Source organism: Xenopus tropicalis, chromosome 4, assembly GCF_000004195.4.
Source record: "Xenopus tropicalis strain Nigerian chromosome 4, UCB_Xtro_10.0, whole genome shotgun sequence".
NCBI lineage: Eukaryota > Metazoa > Chordata > Amphibia > Anura > Pipidae > Xenopus > Xenopus tropicalis.
This window is the reverse complement of record NC_030680.2, coordinates 98,375,006-98,393,924: the sequence shown is the minus strand read 5'-3', so window position 1 is coordinate 98,393,924 and position 18,919 is coordinate 98,375,006. Positions and strand designations below refer to the sequence as shown.

The window sequence follows — 18,919 nt, the reverse complement described above, 5'->3', positions numbered from 1 at the left end:
ATCAGAGGGCATCACTCTGTATTCAAAATGTCTATACCTTGTTCTAAAGTACCGTCTTCCTTTCGTCCCCTTGACGAATACAGATGAAATTGTATGCCCCCCTTAAATCTAATTTTGTTAAAATACAAGCAACTCCTAAACAATCAAGTAATTGTGGAACCAAGGGCAAGCAATACCTATTCTTTATACCAGCAGGGTATGAAGAATGGCAAATAAAGACATTTTCAAGATCTTGAATTTCTTTAACTCAGATAAATTAACATCCTGCCATAGGGAATTTTAGCACCTGGTAAAAGATCATCAGGACAGTCAATATAGGGAGATGGGAGGATTGTGAGAATAGACATAAGATTAGAATTTGCAACTTAATTTACTTTCAGTTGGCCTTTTATTAATAGTATCATTAGAAAATAACAAGGTTCCCTTAACCTGGTGAGGATTGTTTTTTTTACCAGCCACGGGAATCAGAAAATGATACCAAAGTTGAAGAACTTGTATCAAAAGACATTTTTTCACAATGCTGTTTATTAAAAAAGAAAGCAAAACATTTGTGACTTTCAGAGAACACAGTCCAGACTGGAGGGGAGAACCATCCTCTACTTCCACAGACAAAGGATGAGATTTAGGAGTGGGGAGGAATAGTGCCTGTTGAACAAATTCAGATAAAAGGAAAATCCTTTCAGCACAAGAATAGACTGAATCTGTTCCCTCAGTCTTGTAGTTTCCCTGCTGCAAACAAACACGGTTAAGTATTTAACATGAGGAACAGTGGAACAGAACAATTATTCATGATTTCAAAGAACTCACCAGATGAGGAAGTGGATGATTTTTTCCTGAAAAATTGTTTCTTGGGTTTTTTAGACAGCTACAAAATGGCCATTATTATTTTGTCTACAACACTGTTTCTCAACTAAGGAAAAAGGACCTTTCATGAACCCCAGTTGTGCTGGGTACTGGTCAGGGCCTATAACATACTGAATACATTTTAGAAATATGGGGTTAGTATGTGGAAAAGAGGTTTATAACTGGAGCCTTGTGCTGTTTTATTGCAGAGTGCAAGAATTTTTAAGTTATGCCATTCAAAACAACAACAAATCATACATGTATTACAGTAGGTAGCTAAATACTGCTTAAAGGAACAGTAACACCAAAAAATTAAAGAGTTTTAAAGTAAATGAAATATAATGTACTGTTGCTCTGCACTGGTAAAAGTTGTGTGTTTGCTACAGTAACACTACTATAATTTATATAATAAGCTGCTGTGTAGCCATGGGGGCAGCCATTCAAGCTGGAAAAAAAGGAGAAAAGGCACAGGTTACATAGCAGATAACGGATAAGCTCTATAGAATACAATAGTGTTTTATCTGTTATCTGCTATGTGCCTGTGCCTTTTCTCCTTTGAATGGCTGCCCCCATGGCTACACAACTGCATTCTTTATATAAACCATAGTAGTGTTTCTGAGGCAAACACACCAGTTGTACCAGTGCAGGGCAGCAGTACATTATATTGTAATTTCTTTTATACACTTGAATTTTTTGGTGTTACTGTTCCTTTAAAAGTAAATATAAATGTTACAGTATATATTTTCTACATTGGGAACATATGTGTATGGTAAGGCAACTGTGCAATGTTATGTATTTTATCTTCTTTTCCTTCTAGTATATACAGTATGTCTATTGCCAGAAAGGACATGTAACCACTGCCTTTACTTGTGAAAAATTACTGCTTTATATTCAGTAGGAATGCAGAGAAACTCTTGTTCTAGATGTCACAAAAATTAAATTAAAAAAACGAATTTGTTTTCACTAAGGTATTGTAAAAAAACAGTAATAATTGCTTTTTATTTCCTCCCCCATGGTTTATATATCCTTTTTACTGATTCCCTATTAAAAAGAAACCGCAGTTTCCTGCAATCTGTTTGATAGTCAGTAAACTCCACGAGACCATCTCGGGTAGCACGCGGGGTCACACTCTGCAGTCAAATGAAGGTTTAGAAAAGTATTAGACAGCAATGAAAGCATGATGGATGGGAAAAGAGGTTTTCAGCTAGATTTACATAGGGACAGCAAGAAAAGTAGAAAAAGCTTAAAAACTGCACATAGGAGCAAAGCACAAGGTAAAGGGGAATTGAAATGGAAAATGGGAAATAACTTGTCAGACTAATTAATACTTGTCTAGCATTTTTGTATTTCCCCCATGAACATAACACTTACATAAAATAAAAGAATAAACCATGCACCAACTGTTGCTAAGTGAGAAAGAGGGTTGTCAGGGATAGTTAGCTGTTAAAGAGGATGTTAAGCCAAATTACTGGAGACTGGAGAAGAAACACACGGGCTGGGAAGCAGAATAGAAAATATTTAACAAAAGGTAGTTGAAACACTAACAATAAATTGAAATAAATGCAGAAAATGCCAAAAAAGCTAAGGACACTGATTGGATGTGATGCTAATATCACTTTGATTACACCACCATATGGGATTGCACCTCAGACATAGCCTTGTTATATTACTTTATGTGTTATTCAAACATTTTCCAGCAAGGGGATGTTTAAAGAATACAAACATGTGTTTCATATCCTTCCTCCGCACATCAGTCAACCATTCTAATCATTTCTTTTAGAAGGAAGCCCAAAAGAGTTGCCTTGAACATGTGTTAGGCCAGAGGACATGTACTTAGACAATGTCGGAACAGATGTGCCTCAAATTATAATATCATTAATTAAATCTGGAAAAAAGAATCCTCTTGAATGTTCTTTTAATAAATAGGAATGATTGCAAATGTGCAAAGTGGGGAGTCCAGGACCTTCATTCAAACCTATAATAAATGAGCACTTTAATCTGTAACAGACAAAAGTACAAAAAACTTATAGCCAAACTATAACACAGTACAATAAGGGGTTAATGTAACAGCAAGGAGAAAGATTTCTACAGGTCCAGGAACCCATTACAACCAAGCGTGTATTTGTTTCTAATTAGCAACAAACTTGCCGATGGGCTACAGAACCTGGGGCACCTCACATTAACCCCAAGGATCATTATTATTGCTTATTGCAAAAAACCTAAATTGACCTATAAAATCTAGATTTGTAACCTTCAAAGTACAATAGAGCTTCCCAGCTATTAAGTATATACTAAATAATTACTGCATGTTATGTGCTTCTCTTTGTATACCGAAATGAACGTTTTTGCACAATTTAAGGTCAGCCTAAATACTTTAGTTAAATAAAACAGCTGACAAGCAGTCAGAAACTTTGTTTCAGCCATCAAGCTCAGTCCTTTACATAATCCATTCTTGGCTACTAATTCTCAACTCCATCTTTCCTACTGCAGTTCATTTAACATAGTAATAGAGACATTAAATTAGCTATCCCTTTCAGCTGGAGGGGTGTACAGGTACGGGATTACTTATCCAGAAACCCGTTATCCAGAAAGTTCTGAATTACGGAAACGCCACCTCCCATAGACTCCATTATAAGCAAATAATTATAATTTTTATGATTTCCTTTTTCTCTGTAATAATAAAACAGTACCTTGTACTTCATCCCAACTAAGATATAATTAATCCTTATTGTCGGCAAAACAATCTTATTGGGTTTATTCAATAATTAATTTATTTTTAACAAACTTAAGTTATGGAGATACAAATTACCATGTAACCCCAGGTCCCGAGCATTCTGGATAACAGGTCCCATATCTTTAATCAAAAATGGACAAAAAAACACATCTGGAATTGCATCTGAAAATAAAAGCATGTATCAAACAATAATTTCTTTAACATGTATAATCCATATAGAGCTATCAGTTACTTATGTACTTAAGTAGTATTCACAACCTACAAAACAATCCTCCTCTTGAGTCTATACAACTCCAGTGGTGGAACAACCAAGGGGTACTTACCCTCTACACAGCTTGGTGGAGCTGGTGTAATGACTAGCCCTAGCTTTCACTTATAGAGCTACTAAATGTAGGAGCTAGCCTATCACTAGCAGGTCCTAATTGACAGTCTCTCTTCCATCTTTCTACTAAAGTCTGCTATTGGTTCAGGGCTCTCTGTTCACTGGGTACACATGGGTACCTGCTACTTTTTGTTGTACTAGGGAGAAACCACATAACATTGCTGTAGCAAAGAGATCACCTCTGGCCATCCACAAAGCCTATTAACACTTGGATAAGCTATAGTTCTTTCCCCCCACCCCATGTTTATGCAGGCCAGCTCGCCATCTAAAGCCATTAAATTGATTTAAGAAGTGACATAGAGGAAGACTAAATGCCTACCCTACTGCAGTTGCTAACTTATATTGTTACAAAAAATAAAATGGTACCTTCTCAGCAAATGCCATTTTACATGAAGTAATTTTTAATGTCAACCGGTTAAATCATTTATTTTCACCTTCACAGGTCTCACAGAGTTTGCACCACCTTGCAGTGGACATGGAAACTTCACTGTAGACTCATGTATTTGTAACCAAGGTTGGGGTGGTGAGAACTGCTCAGAGCCTCTTTGCCCTCTGGAATGCTCTGGAAGAGGAACCTGCATAGAAGGGATGTGTGTATGTGAGCCAGATTACACAGGGGAATGGTGCACTGATCTGTTATGCCCTGAGGAGTGCAGCCCCCATGGGCTGTGCCAAGATGGACAGTGTGTATGCCAAGATCCATACATTGGAATAGGCTGCACAGAGCTACGCTGCCCTGGCGATTGTTTGGGGAAAGGACGTTGTGCCAATGGGACTTGTGTTTGCCAGGATGGATATGCAGGAGAAGACTGTGGGCGTATGTGGTGTATAAATGCATGCAGTGGACGCGGGCAGTGCCAAGATGGGGTCTGTGAGTGTGAAGAAGGATACAGTGGGCAGGATTGTTCAGAAGGTAAGTTGGAGATTTGGGTATGTTATGTTAAGTTCTAAGCTTCAAAATTATTTTTTACTAATTTTTTTAAATGTTGCTGCATGTACATATCTGGATTAGTGGGCAGGCCATGAAGGCCCGGGCCTAGGGCGGCAAAGATCAGGGGGTGGCTGGCCTAGTTCTCAATCTGACGTGAAAATCGCACCTGCCCAACTGATATCTGGTTGATTTTCCACCAAGTATCGGTCATGAAAGCCCATTTTAGGACTTGGTCCATCTGCAGATTTTATTTTTATTGATTTCTGATAATGGGGCACTTTACAAGAGCAATGTTGCCCTTAGGCCCCTCCTAAACACCTAAACAAGATTTATGTAAAACACATTCACCAGCCTCTGACAGCAACAATTTTGTTTTTTTTTGTTTTTTTTGTATTTCACCTTCCTAAACATTCACTGTTGTCACTAAATTTCAGTACAGCTTTCTTTGTCTTCTTTCATAGCTCTTCTCTGCTGCAGAACTCCTCAAGTACTTTATATATTTAGATGGGTGTTGCACCCACAACCATATGTTCCTTATTACATGAGCAGCTCTGAACTACTTTTGGAATGTAAAAGTACAGAATGGGGGCCTGTTATTCAGAATGCTCTGGATCTGGGGTTTTCCAGTTCAGAGTTCTTTCCGTGATTTGTCTCACCATACTTTAAGGGGTATATTTATGATGCTGTGTAAAAAGTGGAGTGAAGCATTACTGGTGATGTTGCCCAGGGCAACCAATCAGCAATTAGATTAGAAAACCAAAGCAAAGCATCTGATTGGCTGTTATGAGCAACATCAACTGTAATGTTTCACTCCACTTTTTTTTAAGTCTACTTAAAAATCATTTAATCATTTAAGGGGTTGTTCACCTTTGAGTTAACTTTTAGTATGATGTAAAAAGTAATATTCCGAGACAATTTGTAATTGGTCTTTATTTTTTTATTAATTGTAGTTTTTTGGTATTTCGCTTTTTGTTTAGCAGCTCTGTAGTTTGGAGTTTCAGCAGCTATCTGGTTGCTAGAGTTCAAATTACCTTAGCGACAAGGGAGCATTTTGAATGAGAGGATGGTAAATGAATAAGAGAGGAACTGAATAGAAAAAGTAACAATAACAATTAAACTGTAGCCTCACCAAAATATAGTTTTTGGCTGCTGGGCCCATTTAAAAACTACAAAGAATTATAAGAAAAAGGCAAATAGATCAAAAACTATAAGAAATAAATAATGAAGACCAATTGATTAGAATAGGCAATTCTATAACATACTAAAAGTTAAAGGTGAACCACCCCTTTAAATAAACCCAAGTGTATCTTTTGCCTCTAATAGGGATTAATAAAATCTTAGTTAGGATCAAGTACAAGGTACTGTTTTATCATTACAGAAAAAAAGAATTGAATTTGATTAAAATGAAATCTATGGGAAAAGACCTTCCTGTGATTTGGAGCTTCCTAGATAATGGGTTTCCAGATAAGGGATCCCATACCTGTACAAACATTTCAAGCTGCATGGCTATTTGAGAGAAAATGAGTGTGATCAAACGGGATGTGGCTGAAAAAGTTGCACTTGCACTATGCAATGCCCTGAATTTAAATAATGATAATTTCAATTTCGTAAAAAGCAGGGTGCTGCCATCTTTCAATAGATGTTCTTCTTACAGAAGAAGCAGGTGTTGTGGTACAAAAACAGAACAGTACAGGGTTCCTGTAGCCAAAACTGGAGCAGAAATGACTCCTGTTTACCTATAGCCTTTACAGAGATACACTTCAGTCTGTCCCAGTATTGACATCTCCAGGTACTAGGCATAATTCAGGAGAAAATGTACATCTTTAAAGACCCCTTGTGCTTTCTGTATGGTAAATACCACAAAAACAGAATGGATAAGCCTTGACGCTTCACCTAGTTTCATGTTTAATAGCTTTGGGCCTTAAATGTATTTACTTTACTGCTCCTAATGACACACACAGCTCAGTAATACTTTACCAACGCAGTCTAGAGTAGCAGAGTAATCAGACTCACTGATCATGTTCCTCTCAGTACAGGCACACAGGGTATGCAGTTGCAGATCCTATACTGAATTTCTATTAGCCAACTGCGGCAGAAATGCTGGGCAAAAATTAAATAGATTATGTCAGAACAAAACTCCATGTACATAATATCTCTTATGCTAAAATGCTGGGTTGTTTTTAGGGCTGCAGTTGGCTCTGTACAACAAGCGTGTCTCAGACAAACAAGTGCAACTGAGCATTCATGATTTCTCTTTATATAATTTTTAAATGTGTTTATAAAATGTGTAATCACAGGAGAGACAAGGGAAGCATGAGAAGTGTCTTTACAATTGCAGTTGCTATGGCATTGGTTTAAAAAGACTTCCAAGCACTTAAACTTATCTATAATGGATTTGAGTATTAAATGAACGCATGCCTAGTGCCGGGATTTTAACCCTTTTTATAAGGCTCCTCTAGAGCCTGGTTAAAAAGAAAAAAAGACAGGTAAGGAAAATAACATGCTGTGACTTAACATTTATATGATAATGAATCCAAGGAAATAGCTTGGTAAGTAGCTGTCTGTCTAAAATTAATAAGTCAAGGGCCATTGCTACAGGCATTTTTTGAGGTAAATGCAGACTGGCCCATGATGTGGCCCCTTGGCACAAGCACTGTGGCATTATAATTATTAGCAATACAAATTGGATGAGCAAACAAGATAGGGTAAGTGCGAGAGAGAAAAAGTCTAAGCTCTCATAGCTCATAACTTAGCTACCCTAATTGTGCTGCTCCAAACCTTAGACACATTAGCATTTTTAATTATTTCAGTTATTGCTAGACCTCTGGTTACAGCACGACGAGCAGCAAAATGATGGGCTGGCTGTAGCTGCATCACTACATGCCCATGGGGGTAGAAAGTAAATAGTACTCCAGCGACAGGCTGTGCAATAGCACATAAACAAATACATTTTTTCTTGTTCATATTAATGGGAACCATGTTTGATTTGATCACATTGTGTATCAGTATTCTTCTTTTTATGTGTAAGTTTATGTTCTGAAATGAGTTCTTTTGAAGTGAATTGATTCCAGGCTGTTTATTTCTTCGGTACTTTATTGTGGATTTTGTGTACATTTTAAAAAAAAAGCTCCAGTTGGAAGCCCCGTCAAATAGAGAAGGCAAAAAAGGCACCTCTATTGGCTTTGACTAAATACAGCTGCCAAAGCATTCCTTAAAGGACAATGCAAGTCAAAATGTAAAAAGCATACTGCCCAATAGTCCTCCTATTGTTTAGTAAAAACGCCACACTTTTGGCTCACCTAATCAAATATTTACTCAGTCACACTTACTTCACATTTTCTAGAACAGGCAGCCATCTCTAAAAAGGTATTCTCCCTTCCTTTCCCTCCTTGCTTCATACTGCACATGTGTTTCATTCCCTCCCCCCCTCCCCTCTGCCAGATCCGCTTCTGATTGGCTGGTGGGCATGTGTAGCTCAGAACAGCAGACAGGATCAAGTTACACACATGCTCAGAGAATAGGAAGGCTGCCGCTGGCACCTACAGGAAGGGGAGAGAGATTTCAGTGATGTCACTGTAGCCTTCACATTGCTGTAGGCTGCCAGATATGCAGTAAGTACTTAAAAAGAATGCCTTTAGACTTACTTTTAATTTATATTAACCTTTCATTGTCCTTTAAAGCCCTAATTGGCTCCTTACCTCAAGCAATTTTGAGTCACAAACACTCTTAACTCTGCACCTTTCAGAGATAAAATTGAGTAATTTCCTTTTTGCTGGAGTGCAGGTATTGCTTCTCTAGGGCATTAAAGGACATGTAAACCCTCCACAAAAAATGTAATCAGTGAACAGCCTCTTTGAAATCTATAGATAACTGCCACTCCTGTTGTTAATAAGTTAATAGTAAGGCTGCAGCATCCCCTTAATCACTTGGGATTCCTTCTCCTCCTCTAACCCCCCTGGCCCCCTCCCTTAGGAATTGACTTTGGTTCTTGGCTACCTGAGCATGCTCAGTTCTTCTCAACACAGGTTACCAAACACACCCTCTAGTGTAGAAGTCAATTAAGTAATGGCACTTCTTGTTTCCATAGAAACTCTGCTCTAGCTGTGCACCCTGCTGGAGAAACATGTTTTTCCCCCCTAATCTCCTGTCCTAAGATCAGTTTAACCATCACAGGGCACAATCCAAGCATAACTTTTTATCAAAGTTAGTTCTGCCTGTGTAAGCCTGCATTCTTCATTGCATGAACTTGCGAGAATGTGCTATTTGCAGATGTAAATGTCACTGATGATGTCAGTGGAAAAATGGCTGCTGGGTGAAAGCTGCTATTTGTTTTAAGAAAATGTGATGGCGCTGGTGAACAGAGGGGATATATGAAATGCAAATGGTATGGTTTGGGTGGGGGGGATGTGCCCAACTTATATACATTGTAGGAAAATGTAGGCTTTACATGTCTTTTAAGAGGTATTTAAAGGACACCCTAACAATCAACCTTAAGGATAAATCATCCCATAAATTAATGATTACAAAAAACATATATAATAAAATGAAGTAGGTAATAATAGCAAGAAACATCAACAGATACAATATTTCCCAAAATGCAATTCTCTCACTTAACTTTTCAACCATCCTTTAAGATTGTGGATCTGTTCAAAGTGTTGAGAGATTCTTCTTTGTTGTATGTGAATTAAGGACTATATGTCACAGAACAAGATGGAAAATCAATAAATACATTGTAACTTGTGGTTTATGTGAGGAGTCAAAAATGATTTTTTTAAAGTTCTAATTAACACTGGCAGATTATAACTCCTTGTTATTAATAACTCTCTTCATTCAAAAGACTTTTCTACAAAATCAGGGAATTTAGAGCAAATACATCTCAGACGGGAAATCGAATATTCTGTACATGTTGCCTAAAATTACCGCCACCTCCAGGCACAGCGGGTTCCATGGATTTTAAACATGGGGAAAATTGTGTGCATGTTGTTTTCCATGAATAACCTTTATTATATTCCCCTATAACTGCCCTAGTGCATCATTTTGAAAATCATTTGCCTTTGGATATTTCATCCTAATACAGGTATAGGATCTATTCTCTGGAATCCTTGGGACCTCAGGTTTTCTGCATAAGAGAACTGTCCGTAGTTTGGATCACAATAACTTAAGTCTGATAAAAATTATTTAAACACTATAGTAAATACACTTAAACAGATCAGTAAGGATATACCATATAATATGGCCTTTTTCTAATGCAGAGCTTTCTGGATAATAAGTTTCCAGATAAGGTAGAAAAAAATCTAAGAATCTGTAAGTGGCATAAAGCTAAAGGAATGAAATACAAGTTAATGGAAGAAATATTTACAAGTTTTCCTTTGTGAAAATTAATTTTTGTGCACATTTAAATACATATTGCAGACCTGTAGGGATTTATCCAGCAATAGAAGACAAAGGCTAGTTTTAAAGTCTGTGCCAGTGGGCAGTGTATGCAATAAATGTCTTTATGAAAAAGGAGCAATGATTTTTCTTCAAACGCATAAGCAATGTTCAGGAGGAATTACAGATAGCATTTACAAAGCAATAACTGTCTAATGCAAATTATTACAATAAAAAACATAGCACCTAGGGGCTTACAGTTGCATCTATTTGTGCTCATTTAGCCATCACTTACATCTGATAAGCTGCACAGTGCAACTCATGAAAAGCCTGTTTCCAGGTCCTTTTGCCCAATTCTGGGGTACAATAACCTGTGCCTATGGGCACATCTGTCAGGGACAGGGTACAAAGTTTTAAAAAAAAAAAACCTTCATTTACCCCACGCCCTACCAGGTATTAGGTGCAGTCAGACTTTCTCCTAAAAAAACAGACATACAGATCTCTATATTCTGCCATTTTGTGACTCCCAGAAACCTTTTCTTCAATGTGTCTCCCTATATTCGTCTCACTTCAGCACTATTCTTTTTTTGGGGAACAATAAATAGTTTTTGTGGATACTGACAGAGAGAATAGCGAAAAATTAACAACCAAAAATAGCTCGAGTAACTAAATTACAATTGGGGAGAGCAATTTATCTCAGTCTGTGCACTGCAGAACCAAAGCCGCAGTGATACAAACAATGGTAGCAGAGGGTCATTTATCAAATGGGGCAATTTACCAGAATATTGCTACTGCAAAATAGCTGATATAGTTTTTATAATGTACAATAATAAAACAATATTATCTTCATGATAAAATCGACTTCCACAGGTAAAAATATTAGAATATCACTGGGGGGGACTTTATTTGAATTCTTCCCTGCTTCTGTCGACAAATGCAAGAACAAAGGTCCTATAGGTGCCTACATTTTACAGATCAACAAAGTGATTTAAAATCAATAGAATTTAAAAACAATAGTTGTGGTGGTGGGTGTGAAGCTTGTGCAGCTATTAATGCAATTCCTAGCAATATTCAAACAGACATTATACAAAACTTTTCAATGGTTTTATAGTTATTTGTAACTTGCATTTGTTTCTCTGGGTTTGACTTTTAAAGTAGTGCAGCAGGAGCGAGCGTGTAAGAGGGAGCAGATGATTATATGCTTGTGTAATTATTGCTTATTTTTCTTTAAATGGTCAGTAGGTGGCACTGTGAAACTATTATGCAATGCTTATCTGCCACCAGGGGGTGCTATAGGCAAAAGGGTATAAAATGGGAACCACAACCAAGTTCAGGGTCTTTTATGGGGGATAACAGCCACAGGTTGGAAGAAGAGAAGAAAAGGCTAAGAATAGGTGAAGAATGTCTATTGCTCCAACAAGGAGGGTAGAGGGAATAATTTTCCTGGTTGATAAGAAGCTACTGAGAGGATTTGATGGGCTTTGGGCCAGAGGTCTGCCAGTGAGAAAAGGCCTGGTCAGAATAGCAAAGGGACACCACAGGGAGTGTCGGATTTCTGAGACAGATGGGGAACAGGGATTCCCAGGACTGGAGACAAGCGGGAAAACTCAGCCTAGCCATCATTAATTAAAGTCCTCTGGAAAGTAGTTACCTTTAAAGGCAAGCCTGTATGGTATGTTGTGCAACTAGGTATGTGTGTTTACATGGGAACATCTGGATGTCTGCCTGGCCGACGTGATTACTGGACATGTAAATAAAGTTTCTGTATTGCATGACTGACCAGTGTCTGTGTGCCATTTAATATGGAAGTGTGTGAACTGCTGGTTGTCCTCCCCACAAGCTCTCCTCTAGCTGGCTTGCAACATTGTAAGAGCCAGGAGTTCAGAGAATATAAACAGCCAGACAGGTGCTGATTTTATTAGCAGTTACATTTACAAATTTAAAAAACATTCATACTGGAAAGTTGCTTAGAATTACATTTTATTTTACTGTGTAATACCATCTGACAAAAAAGTAATCAGATATCTATCCAGAAGGTTAGAAAATCCTCTGTATGTTGTTGGGGTCTTTTTCTGCTGAGTCTGGGAGGATAAAGAAATGCTCTTGGGCAAAACAAGAAGGAAATTGATAACTTTAATATCCATCAATATTTATGTAATATTTGTTGAAATGGCATTGAAATACCAGTAACATTTTACTATTTTAACTAAAATTTTGTCTGTGAAAATGACTATTTCATATTATGCTGACTTATTGAAGCTTAATAGAAATCTATTTTCAATGCTGATGGAAACTGCCAGAGTGTGTTGAAGTAATTCTACATTAACACTTATAGCACCCAATGCGATAATCCAATCTGTGTGAGATACATAGGAATTTATTTATCAAGTGCTGCATACTACTCGTAAAAGCCCTAACGCCACTCCTAGGTGTATTCATTTATTTTTCACACTGGAATTATTTCTTCAAGTGGGGGGGGGGGGCGTTCATTGGCAGAATCCTTTCACCCTGAGAGTAAGTATTTGGATGGGCGACAGAGCTCAGTGCGGCTGGTGAGCACTGCCCATTTCCAGAATAGTGTTAAGCTGCTCTAAACAATCAAGTACATTCTGATAAACTGATATAGGTTCCTGATTTGATCATGGTGTCCGTTTGTTAAACAATTTCCTGATAATCAGCTTAGTAATTCCTTGATAAAATAACCTTAAAGGAACTGTTTGGTGTAAAAATGAAATTGGATAAAATAGACTATGCAAAATAAAAAATGTTTTCTATATAGTAAGTTAGGCAAATTGATAAAGGGTGGAGTGAGTGGATGTTTAACATAATAGCCATAACACTACTAGCTTTGCAGCTCTCTAGCCTGTTACCTGTCAGTAACCAATCAGTGACTTCAGGGGGCCATATCTTTAGGCTTTAGTTTCCCTTTAAGAGCCAGACTGTTGGAAATAGTTTTGGATTCTCCAGTAGTGTCGAGTGAATGTGTCCCGTTTTTTGCGAATCTTTGCGAATCTTGGAAAAGATTAGCAAAACAGTGAAAAATCCGAGAAATGCATGTCAAAAAAACGTGCAACAAATTTTTTTGACAAAGGTTTCCATTTTTTTTTCTTGTGAGTGACAATTTTATTTCGCGAGCGACATTTTCTGCGTTTTGCAAAACTAAATGCCAATGGTGAAATGCTGAAATTCAAAGCGAATCCATGTGTGACGAATTATTTCTCCCATCACTATTCTCCGGTTTGAGCAGCAGAGCATGTGTATGGCAGCTCCCCTTTCTTCTAATAACCAGAATTTTGCAGATTTTGAAGTGGGCATGCTTCACTTAACGTCTATACAATGTTGGTGGTTCAATATTTTGCAAACTGAAGGAGGGGAACCATAGTGGAGAAACCTTTCTGTCTTCACCGCATGGCTTTTGGTGAGAAAGTACTGTAATTTAATATGTTTTTAAAAGAAAGATAAGCAACAATAGTCTAATAGGGCTGAAAATAAAAGCTTGTCAAATGAATAAAATAAATAATCCTTCCAGAGTTTAATTAAATTGTCCTTTCTGAAACACTCTGTCGTACTGAAGAATATAATGGGAGCCACAAAAATGAATAATGCTTCTGACCGCTAATCCTAGGCTGTAAAACTAACCCCACATTCTCTGGCTTTTTTCCATATTCCCTTTATCCTTGTTGCTCACACACAGGAGCATCATCCACCAATCTTTTACTTACCAGTCCCACACATCCATTCTTTCCCAGATGGTTGCAAATGAAAGGGGCGTTTTCCCTAATTAAGCTAATTATGCTTTCTTTTCAAAACTAATACAGTGGTTGTAGAGCGTGGGTTAATTACTTGAGTACACATTTCAGAGACTCTGGTTGAGAAAATAGCCTAAAAGCTGCAGCTTTTAGTTAAACCATTTTTAAAATTATGCTGAGAAATTATGTCTATTCCAAAGCTCTCTTCTTATATTTATAATTTTATGTTTACTATTTACTATTCAACAATGTAGAAAACCTGCTATAACTCTGTCTGCACTACACTGGTGCTAGTAGTCAACTTGTTTTTTAAATGAATACTTTTGTGTGACCCTCCATTGTATTGTTTGTAATTTGTATATTGTATTTGCTGTAATGGTTATTGTAATGTGCAGTTGTTGGCACTTATTGACAATACAATAATATATATAATAATATTTATAAACAATAGCTTTACATAAAAGTGTGTGGGTATATTGGTGCTAAAGCAGATGTGTCAACTCACCCATATTTTTGGGATTGAAGTCCCCTTACCCAGTCACCCACAGTACTAGGTGCGACACCAGCTATCATTAATTTGCACCAGAAGCTTGGGATCTGAGCTCTTAGTACTCTGGTGTGGCTATGGAAATTAGAGGCAAGAAATGGTTACACAATACAACACACCAGGGTGGAAGTTTGTTTAGGGAACATATAAAAGATGTCTCTGGAGTGAAGAGAAAGCACACTATAATTAAAGACAGGACTTCTGCTTCAAAGGAGAAATAGAAATAACCGGTATGTCAATCCTAATGAAGAATTTTCTGTTGGTGCTACCAGTAGTCCTTTAAACTCAGAATGCTTCATAAAAAAGGAGCAGAGTGATCAGTATGAATAATTCAGAAGTCAGGCTTTTGAAAATAAAAAATGAAGTAATATAGAGTCAGAGCTCCACAAAAACAGAAATGGCTTTGGAGAAGAAGAGTATTAAGCTGAACACTCAGGTGCTACAAGATTACAGTCTCTAATAATTCAAGAAGCTGGGGTAAAAGCTCTTCATTTCAGGTCTTTCTGACCTATCTTTCCTTTTTGTGTAGTTTTGAGTTTGTGGTATAATAAGAGCAAAACCCATTGATAATGGTACAAGCTCTGTTTCTAAGTAGAGTTTATCATTCATTTCATTTTGCTGACAAACACAGTACAGACCATGAGAAGGCAAGGCTTATTCTACTGAGCGCATAGCAATTCCTTTTCTTCATATTTTGATTTGTACATTTTTGAGGCTGACGAATACAGTACAGAATTCAATGAAACAGCTGATGGTCATAGGATCATATTCTGATACTGAAGACTATAGAGAGTTCCCTTAGCCAAGGCAAACAGCATGACAGCCTCTACTTTTAATTAAATGTGTAAATATATACAGAATGAGTGTGCACAAAATAAACTAAATAAATAAAATTACATACTTTTCAGTGCCGCGATTTGCCAAAGTCAACGAAGTTGTCTTGAGAGGAAACTTCAGCAAATCGCGGTGCTGCGTATGCCATCCCACCAGCGATTTACATTCTAGCCAGTGGGTTGGCATTTCGGGGAGATTAGTCGCCTGCAACAAGGAAGATTTGTCACGTGGCGCCTAATCTCCTTGTGTGTCCCAGCCCTTAGAGTATACATGACATGGATGATACAGGCTCCTTTTTTAGAGGCTAGGGGGAGTATTTGGAACTGAAGGTAGTATACTCGTTTGGTTCCCATTGACAAGTGTATGTGATTATGAAGAAGTCTCTTATTCCCCCGGCATTGGGGAATATTTGATTTAGATAAGTGGAGGGGCTGTTTCAGCCCTGTGTATAAGAGAAAAAGCCCAGTGTGGCATTAGCCTTAAGGTGGCCATACACAGTAAGTTCTGCTTATTTAGGGAGGTTGTCCAAGGGCCAAACCATCAAATTACAACAGCCAGCATAGGCACAGTCGGACTGAGGGCCACATCAATGAGCAGATGTGGTCCCAATCAAACCTGCCCGATTGAGATCTGGCCAATTTTAGGTCAGATGTCGGTCTGGTAGGCCTGTCATGGGTTCACATACACAGGCAGACAAGTCGTCGAAACGACAAAGAACACGAATCGTCAGCTGATAGCTGAACACCTTCAGTTCTTACACAGGCATCTAAACCTTTGTATTCTACAGAGCTTATCTACTAACTGCTATGTAACCTGTGCCTTTTCTCTTTTTTTAGACTTCATACCCCAATAGCTACACAGCAGCTTATTTATATAAACTACAGTGGTAGTTACATTTCACGTTAATTTTTAAGTGTTACTGTCTATCGATAAAAGTATGAATAAGTATTCATACAAGGTACATGATGGTCTAATTACAATTTACAAAGTGATCTCTTTTAAAATTGATACAAAATATTCCTTTTGATACCCATGACTGGTTGTATTTCCCGGTACCTCCACACACTAATTCTGAAATCTGGGAACAAATAATTCTGTTATCATTGCAGGACCTATGCTTATACTATTGCAGCATGTCGTGAACAAGACCTCCAATCAGCAGAGTGTACATTAGGGTGAAATTAGCTGCTTGGTTGCAGGCATCTGGAGTTATCTGTAATAGGAAATGAACAGATGCCATAAGGACCAAGTCGGAGGGTGGCTGCCATTCCATTATATTCACACTGTTTTGAATTTTGTAGTTATTGTACTTAGCTTGAGAAAAACTGGCCTCTTAAAAGGTAGGGCTACAAAAGTACCAGTACTAGTGCTGTCTGGTGTTTTTCTTACAAATAAATGGGGCAGGGTTGGTGGTTTCAGGCTTTTCAGCTGGCTTTTGGGGAAGATACCACATGTATATTTTCCCTTATATGTTTGGGAAGGGGAAAGAAATTATTTTTTTCTGTGCTCAGAAAAGCTGTTCAGGAATCCTACATAAAACTTCAAATCATTCTTTTTGGGCTGATTGATGAAATCAAGAGTTTAATTATGTAAATGATTTTACACCCTGGTGCTCCCATATTTAACCATTTGCTGTAAATGTACAAGCAGGAGAGGCAACTGCCAGGCTGTCCTATAGTTTCAGGCCTAGGTTACAGCTGCATTGGTTGATTTCTAACTGCAACCACTTCTTACACCCATTGTTCTATATCAGCCTGCAGTCATGTTTTTAATTATTTCTTACTTACCTTGGTAAAATTATATCTGTTGTCACACAACTGCTATTGCTTGGTAAAGCTTAAAGCTTATTACGCTGAGCAATGTTAGACAGATTTGGTTTCTTATACAGTCACTGGGTTGGTGCAAGGTTGCTTCAAGCACTAAAGCCTGGCCACACCCTCTCCCTATCCCGGGGTACATTCAGGGGGTCACTTGTGTACAGAGCACTACTGTGCTTAACGCTATTATTTTTTTCCTGAATCCCATCAAACTGTAATAAAACAAGAACAAAAAATATGTTCATCCTTCATTCATATTTATTCTGGCGTGCATTGCTTATATTTAAGGAGCAAGCAGGAGTCCTTTTCATTCAATTCAGACTTTTTTTTTGGCTGCTAATTATAGCCAATCATTTGAGTAATAGCTCTTTCAGAGAAAACTGTTTCTCAGTATGTCCAAAATGTCAGTCTCTGTGAACAGAATCACTGCACGATGTGATCTTTAGCAGCTCATGAAACGAATTGAATCTCTCCCAAGACATCAAAAAGTGCCCCTATTACTTGCTCTCAAGTGGGGAAAGGAGAGGCAGAAACAGGTCATTTTCTGCAAGGTCCTCCAGGGCTACTTATACTGACCCACTTTATTAAACTGTTAACTTTATTTTATTTATAGGAAATGTAATGTAGAGTGACCTGGTCCTTTTCAAGTTATAAAAATTCAGTCCTGCAGAACCAAGAGCAAGGACCAGTTGATATAAATAAAAGATAATAGTAATAAATCAGTTACAACCTGCTGCTATGTAGTTCTCCTGGATGTGGTAAATGTTGGACAATTATTTTTCAAATGTACTTTTCAAAATGTACTTTTTTAAAAAAAAAAAATTACATTTTAACGAGTACATTTAACGAGTGTAACCATCCTTTCAGCTTAAAAGGGGTATTTGCATATGTACTGTACTCACTGTGAGAAATCCTCTCATTGCATCAAAGAGGATAATAGACGGTGCTTATATTGAGCAATTGTGCATTTATAAGTTTATAATTAATATAATTAGTGTGGTGGCTTTGTTTTGTATAAACATATTTGCATAGGGGTTTCTACATACCCAGCAATAGTAAATAACCACTAGGTGTAAATACCCAGCAAGTTTCAAATATGAAAATAAAATACTGCATGTGTGTTAAGGCACACAATGCATCATGGAGCATCTATTGGTGTTTGAGATGTGGTACCAACAAACTGTACCATTTAGAAATAGCAAGCTGCACTGTTTTACAGGTATAGGATCCATTATATGGAAAGCCATTATCTAGAAAGCTCTGAATTACAGGAAAGTCATCTCCCATAGACTCCATGTTATGCAAACAATTTAAATGTTTACTAATTATTTCCCTTTTCTCATTACTACCTTGTACTTGATCCTAACTAAAATGTAATTGCTCTTTATTGGAGGTAAAACAATCCTGTTGGGTTTATTTCATGTTTAAGTATTTTTTTTTTTAGACTTTGAGTATGGAGGTCCAAATTACAGAGAGACCCCTTATCTAGAAAACCCTAGGTTCCAGGTATTCTGAATAACAGGTCCCATACCTGTATAATTAAAGTAATAAACCCTCATTTTTACATACTACATCTACCATCTGTCCATTGGGATTGCTAAAGAAATTTACAGTACTTAAATGAAGGTATTCCTATTTTATGAACCAAGATGTGCTGGTCATTGAAGTGCTGACACAAAATCTGTTTATTTGCATCATATAAACATAATATT

At 37.4% G+C, this 18,919-nt stretch overlaps 1 protein-coding gene across 1 annotated transcript in view; it reads left to right on the top strand.

The window, feature by feature from the left end:
* Window positions 1-18,919, top strand: part of tnr (tenascin R) — a 175,618-nt gene that overhangs the window by 97,559 nt on the left and 59,140 nt on the right. Inside the window, 1 exon segment of the mRNA NM_001113815.1 lies at window positions 4,402-4,872. Coding sequence (NP_001107287.1) covers window positions 4,402-4,872 — 471 coding nt within the window.